This window comes from Camellia sinensis, unplaced genomic scaffold, assembly GCF_055761805.1.
Source record: "Camellia sinensis isolate YWXY unplaced genomic scaffold, ASM5576180v1 Unanchor12, whole genome shotgun sequence".
Taxonomy (NCBI): Eukaryota; Viridiplantae; Streptophyta; class Magnoliopsida; order Ericales; family Theaceae; genus Camellia; species Camellia sinensis.
Genome location: NW_028128998.1, coordinates 1744474 through 1760685, shown reverse-complemented (window position 1 = coordinate 1760685; position 16212 = coordinate 1744474). Strand labels below are relative to the sequence as shown.

Genomic DNA, 16212 nt, shown 5'->3' with positions numbered 1-16212 from the left:
AACTTCTTTCTATGGTTCTTCTTCTTGGTCCATCCGTATCTCTCTCTCTCTCTCTTTCTTTATGATCAAAATTTAGAGTTTAGATTAAGAGTATTTAGAGTGAGAGTTAGCATTTTGTTCAAGAGGAGAATTGTAGATTTTGTTAAACTTTAGATATCTTTTGGATCCATAACCTTTGGAGATTTATAGTGATATAGCAGATGATTAAAAGCATTGGTGTTGGAGGGATTTTGCAGCAAGTGGTCATGGAATTATTTTGAGATAATTTGGGTGGTATAAAATATGCTTCCTCTAAATCGCTTTGCAAAGAGTTCTTATCTTAATTACTTCACATTTGTACTCATCTTGATTATCATGGTCATATGTTACATCCTGTGAAATCATTCACGTTGATACGTTTGATTATTCTAGTCATTTGATAAATTATGTGAAGTTGTTCTGTGTAATTAGTGTTGATTTGTCTGGCTAAATGACATGAAAATGCTCCGTACATCGATTGAGTGGACCTTGCCAATAGCTTAGACCAATAGCCTAGATAAGCGGTTGAGTTTGGGTGAGGCAGATGAGGCTGGTCACTAGTCATGTACCGAGTAGGACCGGGTATTTGGTCCTGGATAAATTATTATATGTCGAGTTGACTTGTCTGTGCAATTTGGTAAATTGCGTGATTTCTCAAATCGAATCTTTTGTGCCATGTCATAAATTGTTGGATCCCTATTAATTTATTCTTTATCCGAGCCATTGGAGATTTTTGGGCCTACCACTATATATTATTTTTGGAGATTTGTATAAATTATAAATTGTAGACATTTGTGTAATTATTTTGGAGCCAATTTGCATTTTTGAGGTTATTAATTAGTTAGTATTTTAAATTTGAAGTTGATTTGATTTATTAACGGCTTGGAAGTTGGAGCGTTACATTTAGTATCTTAATCGTGGCCTCTACGTTACAAAATAAAATATTTTGGATCTGAGGTGGTTGTCTATCATATAACAATGCGTGTAATAGTATCAAATCTTGGTTATGAACGAAATCGTTGAAAGCTTCCTCGTTGGCAAGCTGATGATGGAGACAAGATGAGCAGTAGTGACTAGTATGGTGACAGAAACCACAAGTGAAAAAACAAAGGGGAGAAAAGATTCAAAATACCACTCTCTTTCCTCTATCAAGCAAAGAAAGAGAGAACAACTAGAACTTCTTAGAGAGAGAGAGAGAGAGAGAGAAAAAATCCTAAAGAGAGCACCTTATGATTGATAGAGCTTATAAATTGATCAAACAAAAAATATATTTAAAATATATGAACAAAATTGGATTTATAAAATTGAGATATTTGAAAGGTTTGACTTCCATCATAACTTGAGAGAGTTTTTGAACTTGGTAGACTCATTTTGAAATTGATTTTGGTAATTCAAATCATTCATTTTTTAAGATTTGTTAAGTAAAATATTCATGTAAAAAAATTAAAATGATTGAATATGAGTAGTTATATGTTTGAATCATATTTATTTTTTTTTTTAAAAAAAAGACAAGTAGCTATCCATTTTTTTTATAATATAAATTTTATTCAAATATATAGCTATCGATATCCAATCATTTTGATTTTTTACATAAATATTGTACTTAACAAGTTTTTAAAAGTGATTGAATCACCAAAATTTGTCTTAAAATGGGCTTATAAATTCAAACGCTCTTTCAAGTTGAGATGACTAACTTAAGAGAAGTCAAACTCATATTTAAAGATAACATGGAAAGGAATAAGTCCCGTTTGGGAACTTGATTATTTTAGTGTTTTTTTTTTTTTTTGTCTATTTAGTTATTTTAATCTGGCTAAAAAAAAATTATGTTAAAATGAGCCTATAAGTCTGAATGTTTTTTCAAATTGAGATGACTAAGTTAAGAGAAGTCAAACCCATATTTAAAGATAACATGGAAATGAATAAGTCCTGCTTGGGAACTTGACTTTTGTGTGTGTGTGTGTGTGTGTTTGTGTTTTTGGCTATTTTAGTTTGGTTAAAAAAATTTATGTTTTAGATGATAGTTTTTTATTTTTTTATATTTGATTTGATATTTGTAAGAGAAAAAATAAAATAAATATAATTTGAACGTTACATTTTATGTTATTGATTATTTTAACTTATTTTATTTTTATTAATTATTTTAACAAAATAAAAAAACATATTTCAAAATAAGTTATTAATATTTAGGCCAAGTTTGGCATCCTCAAAAAAATCTAAAAAGTGAAAAAGTCACTATCCTATTTAAGTCACATCATCTTATTTAAGTCACATCCCCTCTCTAGCACATCATTTCAAACCCAATCCATACCCAATCCATATTTCATAAAAAATCAAAAAGTGCACTTATTTAGGACACTCCAAACAAACCCTTAATCAACATAATTTTTTAAAAAAAAATAAAATTCTCAACAAATTTTACACATTAAATAATTCAACTTATCAATTTATCCGATTAGACGGGGAGACAAGCTTGGGTCCAAAAATAAAAAAATAAAAAACAAAAAAAACTATGATCTAGGGATAAAAGTGAAAAAGAATGAAGGGAATTTTCAGGCAAATCAGGGCTCAACCCGGAGGGGCTGGAAAACTCAACCCCGACTCCCATCATCTCTTTCACTCGTGATAAATTAATCAAATCAAACAAAAGCAAAGTGCCTGTCAAAAAACCAAAAGCAAAGTGGGTTCTGGTTCTGTGTATTTCAACTCTACTTGCAGAGGGGAGAGAGAGAGAGAGAGAACAATGGGTGACAACCTATTTCAAGGGTTACCACCTCCTTCTGCGCCTCCTCCTGCTCGGCCTTCTGTGGAACAACAATCTTCAAAGATCACCACCGCTGCTGCCAAAGAATCTTTGCCAAAGCCACCGATACCTGCCCTCAAGAGCGCTCTCAAACGCTCCAAACCTTCTGAATCTCAACCTCAAGGTACTACTTTTGTGTAATTTGTAGGGCTACTTAGTGATCTTTGATTTGGTTTGAAAGGGTTTCCATCATATTGCCCAATTTGATTGTTTGTAGTTTAAAGGGCGATTATAGTAGGTTTTATATATATATATATATATATATATCTGTTGATGAATCTTTCATTAATTTTTACTACTTCTTACCCTTCTTGGTTTTTCAGAAAATTTGGGTAAAGGAACAAATCCCCCCTCCTCTCCTTTAGGAAACAAAAGAGTCTACTTGAAGAAGCCTAAGACATCTATATATCTGTTTGGGCAACAAAATTACAAAAAAGAAAAAGAAATGATCCTTGATCCATTTATTATCATTGTTGTTGTTATTGTTATTTTTCAACATGCCAAATGATTTCATCTTTTAATAGGGTTTGAATTAGGGCTGCAATTGAACCTAGGCAAGCCGAATAGTGGAGTCTTTGAGCTTATCTTGGTCCATTTTACATTCTTTGAGCTTGGCTAGTTAGGTTTTAACTGAGCTTGAGCTCATCTCAACTTGGTTTGAATACTTTGATGTTCGTGACAGTCACTGACAATCAAAAGGTAGGGATTTGTTTGATTCAAACAAAATAAAGTGTATGTATATATGCGCGTGCACAAACAGAGGAAGGAAATTTTATAACCAGGCCTAAGAAACCTTGAAGTTGTGTCGTAACTGTAGTTGAAGACCTTATTGCTTTTCCCAGTAAAAATGAGGTATGATATGGTACATTGAAGTCTCATGTGGTTTTGGCACATGGCTTTCCACGATTGGCTATTGGATCTGTTAATAGAAGGGTGACCGATAGTGAAGTAGTACCGTGAGGGAAGGGAGAAAAGAATCCCCATCAGGGAGTGAAATAGAACATGAAACCATAAGCTCCCATGCAGTGGGAGGAGCCCGGGGCTCTGACTGCATGCCTGTTGAAGAATGAGACTGCGATTTAAGCTGATAATACTTGTACATATAGTTTGATTGATTATTCCTAACCTTGCAAATGATATTTTGTACACCTTACCATAGTTCAATTCATGTTCATCGGCCTGCCCCAAGCCATCGATAGCCCGACTTCCCAACTCATTTAACAAAACAAGCCTCTTAGCCAAGTTCAAGCTTGGTTCACATCCGAGTTGAAATTGTAAAATTGAGTAATATTAGATGTTGATTTTCTTGAATAGCCTTTCACATTTAAAAGAGAAGCTGAATTGTTTATTGTAATTCCAGTTACTGTGCCTGAAAAACGACTGAGATTTAAAACAACAACGGATGCCTCAGAAACGCAAGTTATAGAGGCCATGCAGAAGATATCATCACATATAAAGAACCCTGCCAAGTTTGGTAAGGCATCGAAGCTTGCTATTCAACTGATTCAGGCTGGTAGTGTTAAGCCTGGAGTGAGTGACTACTTCTTTGCCATATTGGAGTCTGCAATGTTGTCACCTACTGCTTGTAACAATGCTTCAGTAAGAGCAGATTGTCATGCATTGTTCTCAGCAGCACAAGATGCAGTTGAAGTGAGTATTAAGTATTTGATATACAAATTTTAAGAATATTTAGTTCCTTGAAAGTTTTGTGATGCGTTTTGTGGCTCAACTTTTACTATCATTTGCTTTTGTAGTGTTTTAACAAGAAGCAGAGAAATCAATTAACTACATGGATGATTAGGGCTGTGGTGGCGAATGATCTATTTACGGATGACAGTTTTGTGGTATGTTTTTCACTTATAGTAGATGTTGTTACAACTTTGTTGGTCATCATTTGCTTGCAATTGTAAGCATCAAGAATGCTATGAATTTTTCTATTAGCAATCTCTTAATTATGTATACTGCATCAATTGTGTTACTTATGAAATTTTCTAGGTTTAAATTCTCATATTATTTTAGGCTGAAAGAAGCATGAATTTATTTATGGAGTTTTCACACGTTGTGCGATGCTATATCACACATAATAAGGTGTTTGATATCTATCACCTACTAAAACCAAACCAAACCAAGCCTTAAGTCCCATCAAATGGGGTCGGCTACTTGAATCTTTTTTCTCCACGCAGCCCTATTAAAGGTCATTTCGTTAGTCAAATTAAGTAGATCCATATCTCTATTTACAACGTTAATCAACGTTAATCTACGCTTACTCCGTCCCCTAACACTTCCATCTACTGTTATAGCATCGCATCTCTGCACTACTACATCTGTTGGTCTCCATTGAATATGATCAAACCATCTCAATTGATTTTCTCTCAACTTATTTTCTATCGGTGCTACTCCTACCCATTCCCGAATACACTCATTCCTAATTCTGTCTTGTCTAGTCTTGCCACACATCCACCTTAGCATTCTTATCTCAGCCACACTTATCTTATCTACATGTTATTTCTTGGTTGCCCAACACTCTGTCCCATACAATCTCGCTGGTCTAATAACCATTCTATAGAACTTACTTTTAAATTTATTGGGTATTCGTTTATCGCACAGTACCCCAGATGCACTTCTCCACTTACACCATCCCGCCTTAATCCTATGGGCCACATACGCATCAATCTCCCCCGCTGTTGTGATAATCGACCCTAAATAACGAAAATGTTCACTCTTAGGCAGTTCTTGATTCTCAATCTTCACTTCTCCTCTGCTTTCATTGTTACTGTTATTAAATTTACACTCCATGTATTCTGTCTTAGTTCTACTTATCTGGAATTCTTTAGATTCAAGAGTTTTTCTCCAAATCTCCAACTTTGTATTAACCCCTTCTCTAGTCTCATCCACTAGCACTATATCGTCTGCAAAAAGCATTAACCATAGCACGTTATCCTGGATATTTTTTGTCAACTCATCCATAACTAAAGCAAAAAGATAAGGACTTAAGGTAGATGCTTGGTATAACCCTACAGTGATAGGAAATTCATTTGTTTCTCCAGCCGGCTATCTAATAGTGATCACCACCCCTTCATACATGTCCCTAATCACATCAATATAACCTTTTGTTACCCATTTCTTTGCTAACACCCACCATATTATATCCTGGGGCACTCTATCATATGCTTTCTTAAGGTCGATAAATACCATATGAATGTCTCTTTTCTTTTCTCTATACTTTTCTATTACTCTCCTCAAAAGATAGATCATTTCCATTGTTGATCTGCCAGACATAAACCCAAATTGATTCTCTGACACCTCCGTTATATCTCGCAATTTACGTTCTATCACCATCTCCCACACTTTTATTATATGACACATTAGTTTGATTCCTCTTTAGTTGTTGCAATTCTAGACATCATCTTTATTCTTATAGATTGGCACTAAAATACTCTTCCTCCACTCATCTGGCATGTTCCTAGTCAATAAAATTTTGCTAAACAACCTAGTCAACCAAGCAATCTCCTTTTTACCCAAACACTTCCAAGCTTCAATAGAGATATCATCTGGTCCTAAAGCCTTATTTGATTTTTTCTTCTTAAGTGCAATCTTTACTTCAAAGTTCCTAATCCTGCGATAGAATTTATAGTTTTGGTTTATTGTATTACTGGCTATTTCTTCCTCTATTGCCGTACCTCTATGTTCCTCATTTAATAGTTTCTCAAAATAGTTCTTCCATTTTTTCTTAATCTCATCATCCCTCACCAATACCGTAGAATCCTCACTCTTGATGCACTTAATTTGATTAAAATCTCTTGTTTTCCTCTCCCATATCTTAGCAAGTTTGTATACCCTCTTCTCTCCCTCCTTAATCATAAGCTTTCAACTTAGCCTCTCTCACTACTTTCTTGATCTCCTTATTAGCCAATCTATAGTTCTTAAGATTTTCCTCAGTTCTATCCTTTTGTCACTTTTTAAAGCACTTTTTTTTACCTTAACTACCGCTTGAACCTCTTCCCTCCACCACCAAGTTTCCCTAGAATTGGGTCCCGTTCCTTTCACCTACTAAAAATTAGTAAAAAATAAAATGATGCATGTTATGAATCATGTCATATCGTGCAACATTTCATTAATCAGAATAAAAAATATTTATCATCCAATTACTGTCAGAGATTTAGGACCTCTACATTTGGATCACATTTTGATTTAGTGTATCTGCTTGGAGATGTTTTATCTATGCTTGTGATGTAGTAGAATAAATAGATTAAGTGTATGTTAAATAGCTTGTTTGTTGTAGTCTATATATAGGTGGTGTAATACTCATTGTACTTAACTTTGAAATAAAGAATATACATTGAGATTGGAGTAGAGCTTGGTTTCTCTCTCTAACCCTTTGGGGTTTTATCCCTAATTGGGGCATTTGTCTTCTCTCTCTCTATTTGATTCTTCTTGATTTGAAGTTGGAGTTCATCATTTGGTATCAGATCTTTAGGATTTGGATCCTATTCTTCTACTATTCTTCCAATTTTTGAGTTGAATCATCACCTAGAAACTGACCTGGTTCAATCTCTGTCACAACACACAGTTGAGGCACCTGGGTTCAGGCGATTTGAGATCGCAGCCTGCTAGACAGCCACAATTTGATTTACATATCTGTTCGGAGCCTTCATTCGAGTTCAAACCCCTATTCAAATCTGTCAGAAAACCAGGGGATTACCATCGCGATCTGATCTCTCTTCTAAAGTGGAAGTCACGATCTGAAGAGCTTGTGAATCTGACTAGACTTTCATCGACTCCACTGGACGAAGGAGGGACTCTGTTCATTGGTTCTGGTTCGCATTTGGTTTGCAATACTTGGGCTTTCTTCAAGATCCTTGTTCGAGAGTTTTGGGCTTTCTTCGAAGTTGAAACCCATAATCTGCGAAGTCGACTTCCTTTTTTTGCAATACTTGGGCTTTCTTCAAGATCCCTGTTCGAGAGTTTTAGGCTTTCTTCAAAGTTGAAACCCATAATCTGTGAAGTCGACTTCCTTTTTCAAAAGTGAAGAATATATTGTAACTCGAAATTGAAGAACACATCGCAACTTGGTTTCGCAACTTTGATTAAATCACCCAGGGTTCAAGATCGACCATTTTCGACTTAATCTGAGTCTTGTTCCAGCATCAATCTGAGTTTCGATTTGTGATCTGAGTTTGCGACTCAAGGAATCCAAATCTGGATCCATTTCGAATCGCCTATGAAGCCTACTCAAGTTCCACCCAATCGATCCAAAAAATTTTCAAGATCCGACTTGATTCCGAAGGCTCTAATTGAGAACCAAACATGAATGGACTCCCTGGTTGAGATCTGAAACTTGCGAACAGTGATTCCGATTTGAGACCTCATGCGACTTCAATGTTCTGAGTCTGTGTGACTTTGATCATTGATTTGAGTTGAGTTCCACTGCACATGAAGGTTTGAGTTCAAATCTGAATTTTATTATTGGATTCCTGTTTCGATCTTGTTATGCAATTTTGAATTTGAGTTGATTTCAACCGTTAGATCCCTGTGATTACCAACCTTTGTGAATCATTGTGTTCTTGGTGAATTGATTTCCACTTGGGGTGTGAATCTTTGATTCTTCAACTTTGTTGTTGTAATTCGATTCTGGTGGTCGGTTGGTGGAGATCCTTTCAGAATTATATTAATCAGTTGTTGTCTCTAAGTTTTGCTTGTCTAGTGTGAATTGAGTCAGACTGTTTCAGCCTTTATCCTTGAACTCTTGCTACTGTGTTGATACAATAATGGCCAACAGAGGCAAAGATAGAGGTCGCAAAGGAGGCTATGGTAGCGCATTTGCTGCGAATTTAGGTGACAAATAAAGATGAATCTTTCAATTGGAAGAAATGATGCAAATCCAAATCAAACTCATAATCATTGAGATGAGTTGAAACAAATGAGTAACAAATTGTGTCTTGAAAGAGGTACAATGATATTTTTGTAAAGCTTCAAAGAGTTTATTTGAAATTGTAAGTGTTTCATGCTTCTATATGCCTCTATAAGATGTTGGTTTGAGTTGAGTATGCTGTTGGCAGTGATGTTCATTTGACGTTTGTGTCTATGGGATAGAAGGAATAACGCAATTCAGATTTCTCGATTCTGATTAGCTTTTCTCATGTGGCTCTTACCTAGTAGTTGCAATGTCAATCCTGTCGCATTGTGTCCCATCTTTCAGCCTTGTTTGTTTTGGACGGTATCATTTGCTAGCCTAGTAGTCTCGTTCCAATAGGAAGAGTACTCATTTTACCGGTCTGCATGTCCGAGGTGAAATGGCTCGGGAAAATGAGAGTATGTCCAAGTGTTAACAAAGGGGAGTATGGTCGTGATAGGAGTTATTGGTTTGCACCTATGGTTGCTTAGCCAAAGAAGCGGATTGATGTATTCGCGTAGGGATGAGTTGTGTGAGGAGACATGTTTGTGTGAGCATAGAGATGCAGCGCCTATTCCTACCCTAGGGTCAATGCATGGTGTTACATTGAGCACACTTAGTTGCTATTTAAACTTGAGGACAAGTCTCTTAAAGAGAGAGAGAGTATGATGTAGTAGAATAAATAGATTAGGTGTATGTTAAATAGCTTTTTTGTTGTAGTCTATAAATAGGTGATTTAATACTTATTGTACTTAACTTTGAAGTAAAGAATATACATTGAGATTGGAGTAGAGTTTGGTTTCTCTCTTTAACCCTTAGGGGTTTTACCCCTAATTGGGGCATTTGTCTTCTCTCTCTATTTGATTCTTCATTTGAATTTGGAACTTGTTTATTAGTTTAATATTAAGAAGCACAGACACTTCTAAAAAGATGACGTATGCGTGTCGTGTTCATGTCAGACACCGACACTCTTTTGGACGCTTCTCAACACGTGTCCAACACTCATCAAAATGTGTGTTATTGTTTTAATTTTTTTTAAAGACCCAGACACTCTTTGAACTCTTGGAAGACACCTGTGTCTATCGCTTAAAACGTGTCTATCGATTAGATACGGGTGAAACTAATTACAAGTTTGAACAAAAAACTTAAGATACAATAATTAAAGGAAAATCATATAAATTTATAGGAATTATTGTCGTATTGCTTTTTAAATTTTTTTTTTTTTAATCTTTAAATGATATATTCATATATATATGACATATAATAAATATAAAAAATTATATATTTCATGTGTATCTCCACGTGTCATGTCTTGCATTTTTTGAAAATTGGAGTGTTTGCGTGTCCGTATCTGTGTTATGTCGCTTGTCCATGTCCATGTCCATGTCCATGCTTATTAGGTTTAATACTTATGTTTTGTGATCTTTTGCGTTGTGATCTTTTGCGTTGTATTTATTATTATTATGATAGGTAAGTTAAGGATATTCAAGTTGGGTTCTCTTTGTTGGTGGAATATTGGAGCTGTCTTTGTTGGACTGGTGTGGCTGTGAAGCTGTTGGGCTTCAGTTCAGTTGTATGTGATCCTAGTTTCCTTTATGATTTGGAGGTTTAGGGATTTATTAAAAAAAATAATAATAATAATTTTTGAAGCTTCCTTCAAATGATATGAATTATAAGGGATTTGTTTTATCTTTTTACAGTCCTTTTTAAAAATAATATTGTGAAGCTTTGAATAATAAAATGGTGTAGTCTATGTTGTCCTTGGATAAGGATAGAGTGAGTAGAAAGAGACAGAAGTCCAGTGGATTTGTGTTGCCTTGATCTTTGTCATGGAGTATTGAATATATATTTTTCCCTTGAAACAGTTTTTATGCTGTGAAAATAGAGCACTTTAGGAGGCATTTTGTTGAATTTGTAACTACGATAATCAAGCAAAAAATGATTACTTGAAAGTAGTTGATGATTGCCAATATTCTTTGGAGAACATTTTATGAAGGAGTTGGTGTCTTTGCCTGTAATTGACTACTGTTGAACTGAACATTAATGGGGGATACGGCTTAGAAAATGGTGTCAGGTATTGTTTGTTGGAAACAAGAATGCTGAGATGAGATTCAGTTGGAAATGGATCTCTGCAGCCAAGCCAAAAGAAGTATCGCATTATATTAATTTTTAAAGATGGTGGGAAGGCGAGATGGTCTTGCTGGGTGACTGGGTGTGGGTGTGGCACATCTATAAGCTGAGGAGGTCAGTATCTGAGTTTCTTTATTCAGAAACCCATGAAAAGGATACATCTGATGGCACTAGAAAGGCCAAAGGAAAATGTCATATTTCTGTGGCCTATTGAAAGCTATTTAGTTATAGCTATTCCAAGGAGCAAATAAATATATAGAACCCTAATGCAAGAGATACAAAATTATCCACCACCTCTTTATTAGCATGATGCACGTGTCGGGGGGAAGAGCTTTCTGTGTTCCCTTCCATGTTGATAGATAGATCATACCTTAGTTGCAGGAATCGTGCAACCAGGTGGCGATTCTGAGGTGGCGATTCTGAGTAAGAATCGTTCTGAGTAAGAATCGCGATTCCGCGCTTCCTAGAAAGAAACGTGTAAGAATCACATTTCTGTGGAGAGAGAAACGCGATCCAGTTCAAGATGGGATCGTAAGGGGGAGAGAGAGAGAGAGAAAGAAACCTGAACTCGCTGTCGCCTTCTCCTTCGACATCGATGTCGACCTTCAACATCGCCTGGACCTTCGATTTGCTCTCGCCTCGCGATCTGCTCGCGATTGCTCTCGCCTTCGATCTTCTCGCCATCGCCATCGCCATCGCCATCGCCATCGCCATCGCCATCGACTTCGACTTCGACTTCGACTTCTTCGATCTGCTTCTTCTTCTTCTTCTTCTTCTTCTTCTTCTTCTTCTTCTCCTCTCTCTCTCTCGTCGATTTATGTTTTGTTCTGTCTCCCCCCTCCCATTTTTAACATATAATAAATATAATAAATAATATAATTTGTTATATAAGAATAAATCTAATTAAATCAAATATAATAAAAAATATCAAATCAAATCTATAAAATAAATATCCAATTTTTAACTTTTATTTACTTTAACATATTTTATTATTCTTTATTTGTTATATTTTTTATTTATAATATACATCAATTAAAAATAAAAATAATTATATAAATAAATTAAAAATATTATCAATAATAATAATACCAAGATAAAAATAATAAATATATTTAAAAATAACTATTTAACTCACCTTTATATAATAAACATATTTTAAAAATAACTATTAATATATATATATATATATATATATTACCGCTCCCCGAGGCGCTCCCAACCTAAGAAACTTCTATCGGCTCACGCTTCCCCGCTCCCGCTCCCGCTTTGTGCAACTAAGGATCATATATTTGAAACTTTTTAAGTACCAATGTAACATCAACCAGGGAAAGTTTTTGAATTTAGGGTAGTTTTTTAGTAGTGAAAAACATTAATTAAGAAAGGAATGGTGGTGGAACATCGTGTTTTGATGAGTCAATTCATTTAGAGGAGATGATATGGCAGAGCTTATGCTACTACACACCAGGGTACAAACATTTGGAGTCCTCAAAGTTAATCAAATGGGTTGACTTCAAAATCTTAGAAAGAAAAGGAGGCAATCAAACAGTTGTTTGCTTCAGTAAGATCACCAGTACAACGGCTTTCAGATAAATACGGGCACTGTTAAAATATGAGAGACAAGAATGATGGTATATCCAACACTGAATGTGGATCTCCTCACTACAAATTCTGAATCACTTGGTGATGGTCCAGCAAAGAGTAAGCTGGAAAAGAAGAATGAAAGAAGAAAGCTCTGTTATATAATTACACGATTCGTGATAAGTTTGATACACCAAGCAATCAATTCACATATAAGGCATGAATCAACGGAAATAGGAATCGCATTGGAATCAGTCTATGTAACTTTATACACATGTTTTTACTTGCAAAAGAAAAAACTTTGGAGGTGTATCAAGTGAGGTTTGAAAAATATGGTGATTTGGGTACTCTGGGTCCTTTGAGGTAAGTATTTAGATGATTTGAATTTTAAGAAATTTTTTATTTATTTTTTATTATTATGAAGATTGAAGAATTAATGAGTTTTGGAGGCTTCGAGTTTTTGTCTCCTAACCTTCGTTTTTGAATGGTTTCTCTTTGACACGCGTATAAATTTATTCTTGTATATTAAATTGTTAAATTTTTGATATGCGCAATATATGGACTTTTGGTTTTCTATAAAATAAAATTGTTAGAATTGGAACCTGAGAAATTATGAATCTTGTGGTAGTTTTAATATTATATATAAATGCGTAATGTGTTAAATTTATCTAACTTTAGTGATTTGAAATTTTGATCTTCTCAAATGATGGGTCTTGGATTCTTATTTTTCATAATGAAAGTACAAAAAATCTATGGATTTTCATAAATCCTCATATAATCAATACTATACGATTATTTATCACTCTAGGGATTAACCCACGTTTCTTGCCATAGAGGCAACTTATCTTACTCTTAGCTATTACATCATGTGCTCATCATTCAAAACAACCTTTTCATTTATTTATATCTAAGCTTTTTATATATATTTAATATATCTTTAATATCTAATTGTTCAGGCATATATATATATATATATATATATTAATGTATTTTAAAAATTATGACCAAATCTTTACTATGCACAATTTGGAAGAAGGTAATTTCAATTCATGACTCTATTCGCGATTTGAAACTATGGATGAAAGGTACGTATGAAGATTATTCATTGAAATCTGGTGCCAAGATGAGTAGTAATTGAAACTTGAGTAAAATCTTGGTTGAAGTAGTTTGCCTGAGCAGTAAGAGACGTAAAAGTGAAAAACTTGAAAACTTTCTGTTTGTACCTTTTCAAATTATAGTCTCTGTTTATGTTGTTTAATCTTGATTCTTATTGCTAATTTGTTAGTATTAGTTAATTTATATTGCCGAGTTTGCTATGCTTTTTTGTCTGGAATGCATATTTTATTGGCATACGTAATCTTCATGATAATTCCGTTTGAAAATGCTATGTGGTGTTTGGAAATGATCTAAGCAGTTGTACTTATCGATAAAACAAAAAAAGAACATAAATGAATGGTTGAAGTAGTTGAAGAGGATTGCTATAGATTGCTATGACTATTGCCTCTGGTAAATATACTAAAAGATGAAAATGATTTATTTGATATTTGGTTGACTACTTACATATTTCACTGTTAACATTCTGCAATCTCATTATTATATCCTTGTTAAGAAAGTTTCTAGAGTGACCAATTTTTGAATTTCATGACCTAGGAAGTTTTGATTGATATGTGACCATGTTTTTGTGTGAATTGTTGAATTTTATTATTGAATCTACTGATTTTCTTGCTCATCTTTTGCTTTTGGGGGGGAGACATCTTTTAGTTTTCAAAAGCCACTGGACGAATAAAAGAAGCTATATTGAACCTTCCGGTTGCAACCAAGGACGAAGACATGGAAGAAGCTGCTGCCTTGCAAGACAAGATGGAAGTGGCAGAAGTGGACAGTCAGATAAAGCCAGATGCTACATCTGAAGGAAATGACAAGGATGACTCGGATCCATTTGGGCTCGATGCTCTGATTCCTCGGACATTGAAGAAAGATGAAAAAATGAAGGGAAACAAAGAGGCGACAACCAGGATTAAGGAGGAAGAGGAAGAGACCAAGAGATTTCTGAAATCACAGAGAGAAGCCTTGATTCTTTGTTTGGATATTGCTGCGCGACGTTACAAAACCCCATGGTCAAACCCTGATACTAATTGTTATTATTTTTGTTTAATTGTTTGTTTCTTTCCCGTCCTAACGTGTCGATCTTTCTTTCCTAAGGTGCCAAACGGGCATAGATATCCTGGTAAAGCATGCATTCGATAACATTACGAGGTTCACTACTAAACAAAGAGATGCTATCGGGAAACTTTGGGCATCCATACGGGAACAGCAGACTTGGAGGAAGCAAGGCAAGTCCGTTTCAGGGAAACTAGATGTGAATGGATTTGAGTGGCTGCAGCAGAAATATGCAAATGAGAAGATCAGCATTCGGCATTCTGTCGGAGGTAGCGGGGATCGTCGTGCTCAACAGTGGCTTGGTTGACTGACACGGAGCTCTGTTTGCTGATGTATTTTTTAGTTTGTATCACAGCATTAGTCATGACAATTCGGGAAAGAAAAGGGAAAAGTGGGAAAGGATAGAATTGTCTATTCATTAGTTGTAAATTACTCCATCTTGATTTTTGTACATGTAGCAGCAATTTAACAGATTAATTTTTCTGGCGGCTTGTGTGTGCTTGTTGGGTGGCCTAATTTACTTGATCAGTTCTCAGAATCAACCTAACCTACCTTGTTATCTACAGTTCTTATGAAATGGTTTTAAAGTTTATGGGAACCATACTGGAACTATCCTTGCTCGGATAAATTTTTATGGAAAATGCTACAAGTTCCATTGAGATGATGTTTAATATTAAATTTGTGTGGAAAGTAGTTTGATAATGGTTAAAAGGTATTTCTTTTTGGAATCAATGTAAATTGTTTTGAAATTAATGAGAAGTGCTCCTGTTAAACAAACTAAGCGATTTATGTTTGGCATGTTAAAAATTTGTTCAAGATTGGTTTGGTTTGTTAAGTCAAGTTTAAACATAATTTTAAGCTTATTAAAGTTTTTCAAGTCAAGTTTAAATAACAAACTATTCAGCTTGATAAGTTTATATGTACCATAAAAATTAAAAAAATAAAATTTGACCTGTATTCGGTTTTATTAAAAATTTATTTTAAATTAGCTTATTATGTAAACAATCTAAATTTGAACACATTTTGAAAGCTTAAATAAGTTATTTTTTGGGCAAGATTGTAAGATATTGATTTGTTAATAAAATTAGATTATAACAAAAAGAATTGCTCCATCAACTCGAATCCTGATTTTTTTCTCATCACATCCTAAGGTGTGACTACAAAACCACTGGACCAAACTCAAGATCTTAAATAACTTATTACTCGATTTGATTTATTTATTGCCTTAATAATAAGTGTCTTATACTTTTCATTACTTTTTATTTTTTTCTTGCGTCTAAAAAGACTTGTTAACAAGATTATATTTAAATTGCATTATTACTATATAATAAAATATACAAACACAATAGCAAAATTGAAGCAGCCTTTCCCATGGTTGTAACAAAATTGAAATGGGTAATTTCAACATTGCAAAATGAAGCCTAAAGAGTTTGTCTAGTGGTTGAGGTAGGATACTCCTTTATGCTGTGTTTGGTTGAAGGATTTGAGGAGGGATTTGAAAAGGGAAATGGAAAAGGTAGGTGAAATGTGAAAAAAATATACTTATATTTCACATAGTTTCACACACCTTTTCCCTTTTCCTTTCCAAATCCCTCCCTAAATCCCTCAACCAAACACAACATTAATGGGTATG

At 34.5% G+C, this 16212-nt stretch overlaps 1 protein-coding gene across 1 annotated transcript; it reads left to right on the top strand.

The window, feature by feature from the left end:
- The first annotated feature begins 2472 nt into the window (after window positions 1-2472).
- Window positions 2473-15056, top strand: LOC145814688 (uncharacterized). Its single transcript, XM_082911674.1, has 5 exons — window positions 2473-2942; window positions 4179-4468; window positions 4573-4662; window positions 14181-14536; window positions 14622-15056. Exons 1-5 carry the CDS (start codon window positions 2759-2761, stop codon window positions 14884-14886), a joined length of 1185 nt encoding a protein of 394 aa, XP_082767800.1. The 5' UTR covers window positions 2473-2758; the 3' UTR covers window positions 14887-15056.
- The last annotated feature ends 1156 nt before the right edge of the window (window positions 15057-16212 follow it).

Excerpts from the sequence above, each read along its gene's own strand:
- LOC145814688 (XM_082911674.1), top strand. The coding sequence starts at position 2,759 with ATGGGTGACAACCTATTTCAAGGGTTACCACCTCCTTCTGCGCCTCCT. Across the intron at positions 2,943-4,178 it reads TTCTGAATCTCAACCTCAAG|TTACTGTGCCTGAAAAACGA; the intron begins GTACTACTTTTG and ends TTGTAATTCCAG. Across the intron at positions 4,469-4,572 it reads CAGCACAAGATGCAGTTGAA|TGTTTTAACAAGAAGCAGAG; the intron begins GTGAGTATTAAG and ends TTGCTTTTGTAG.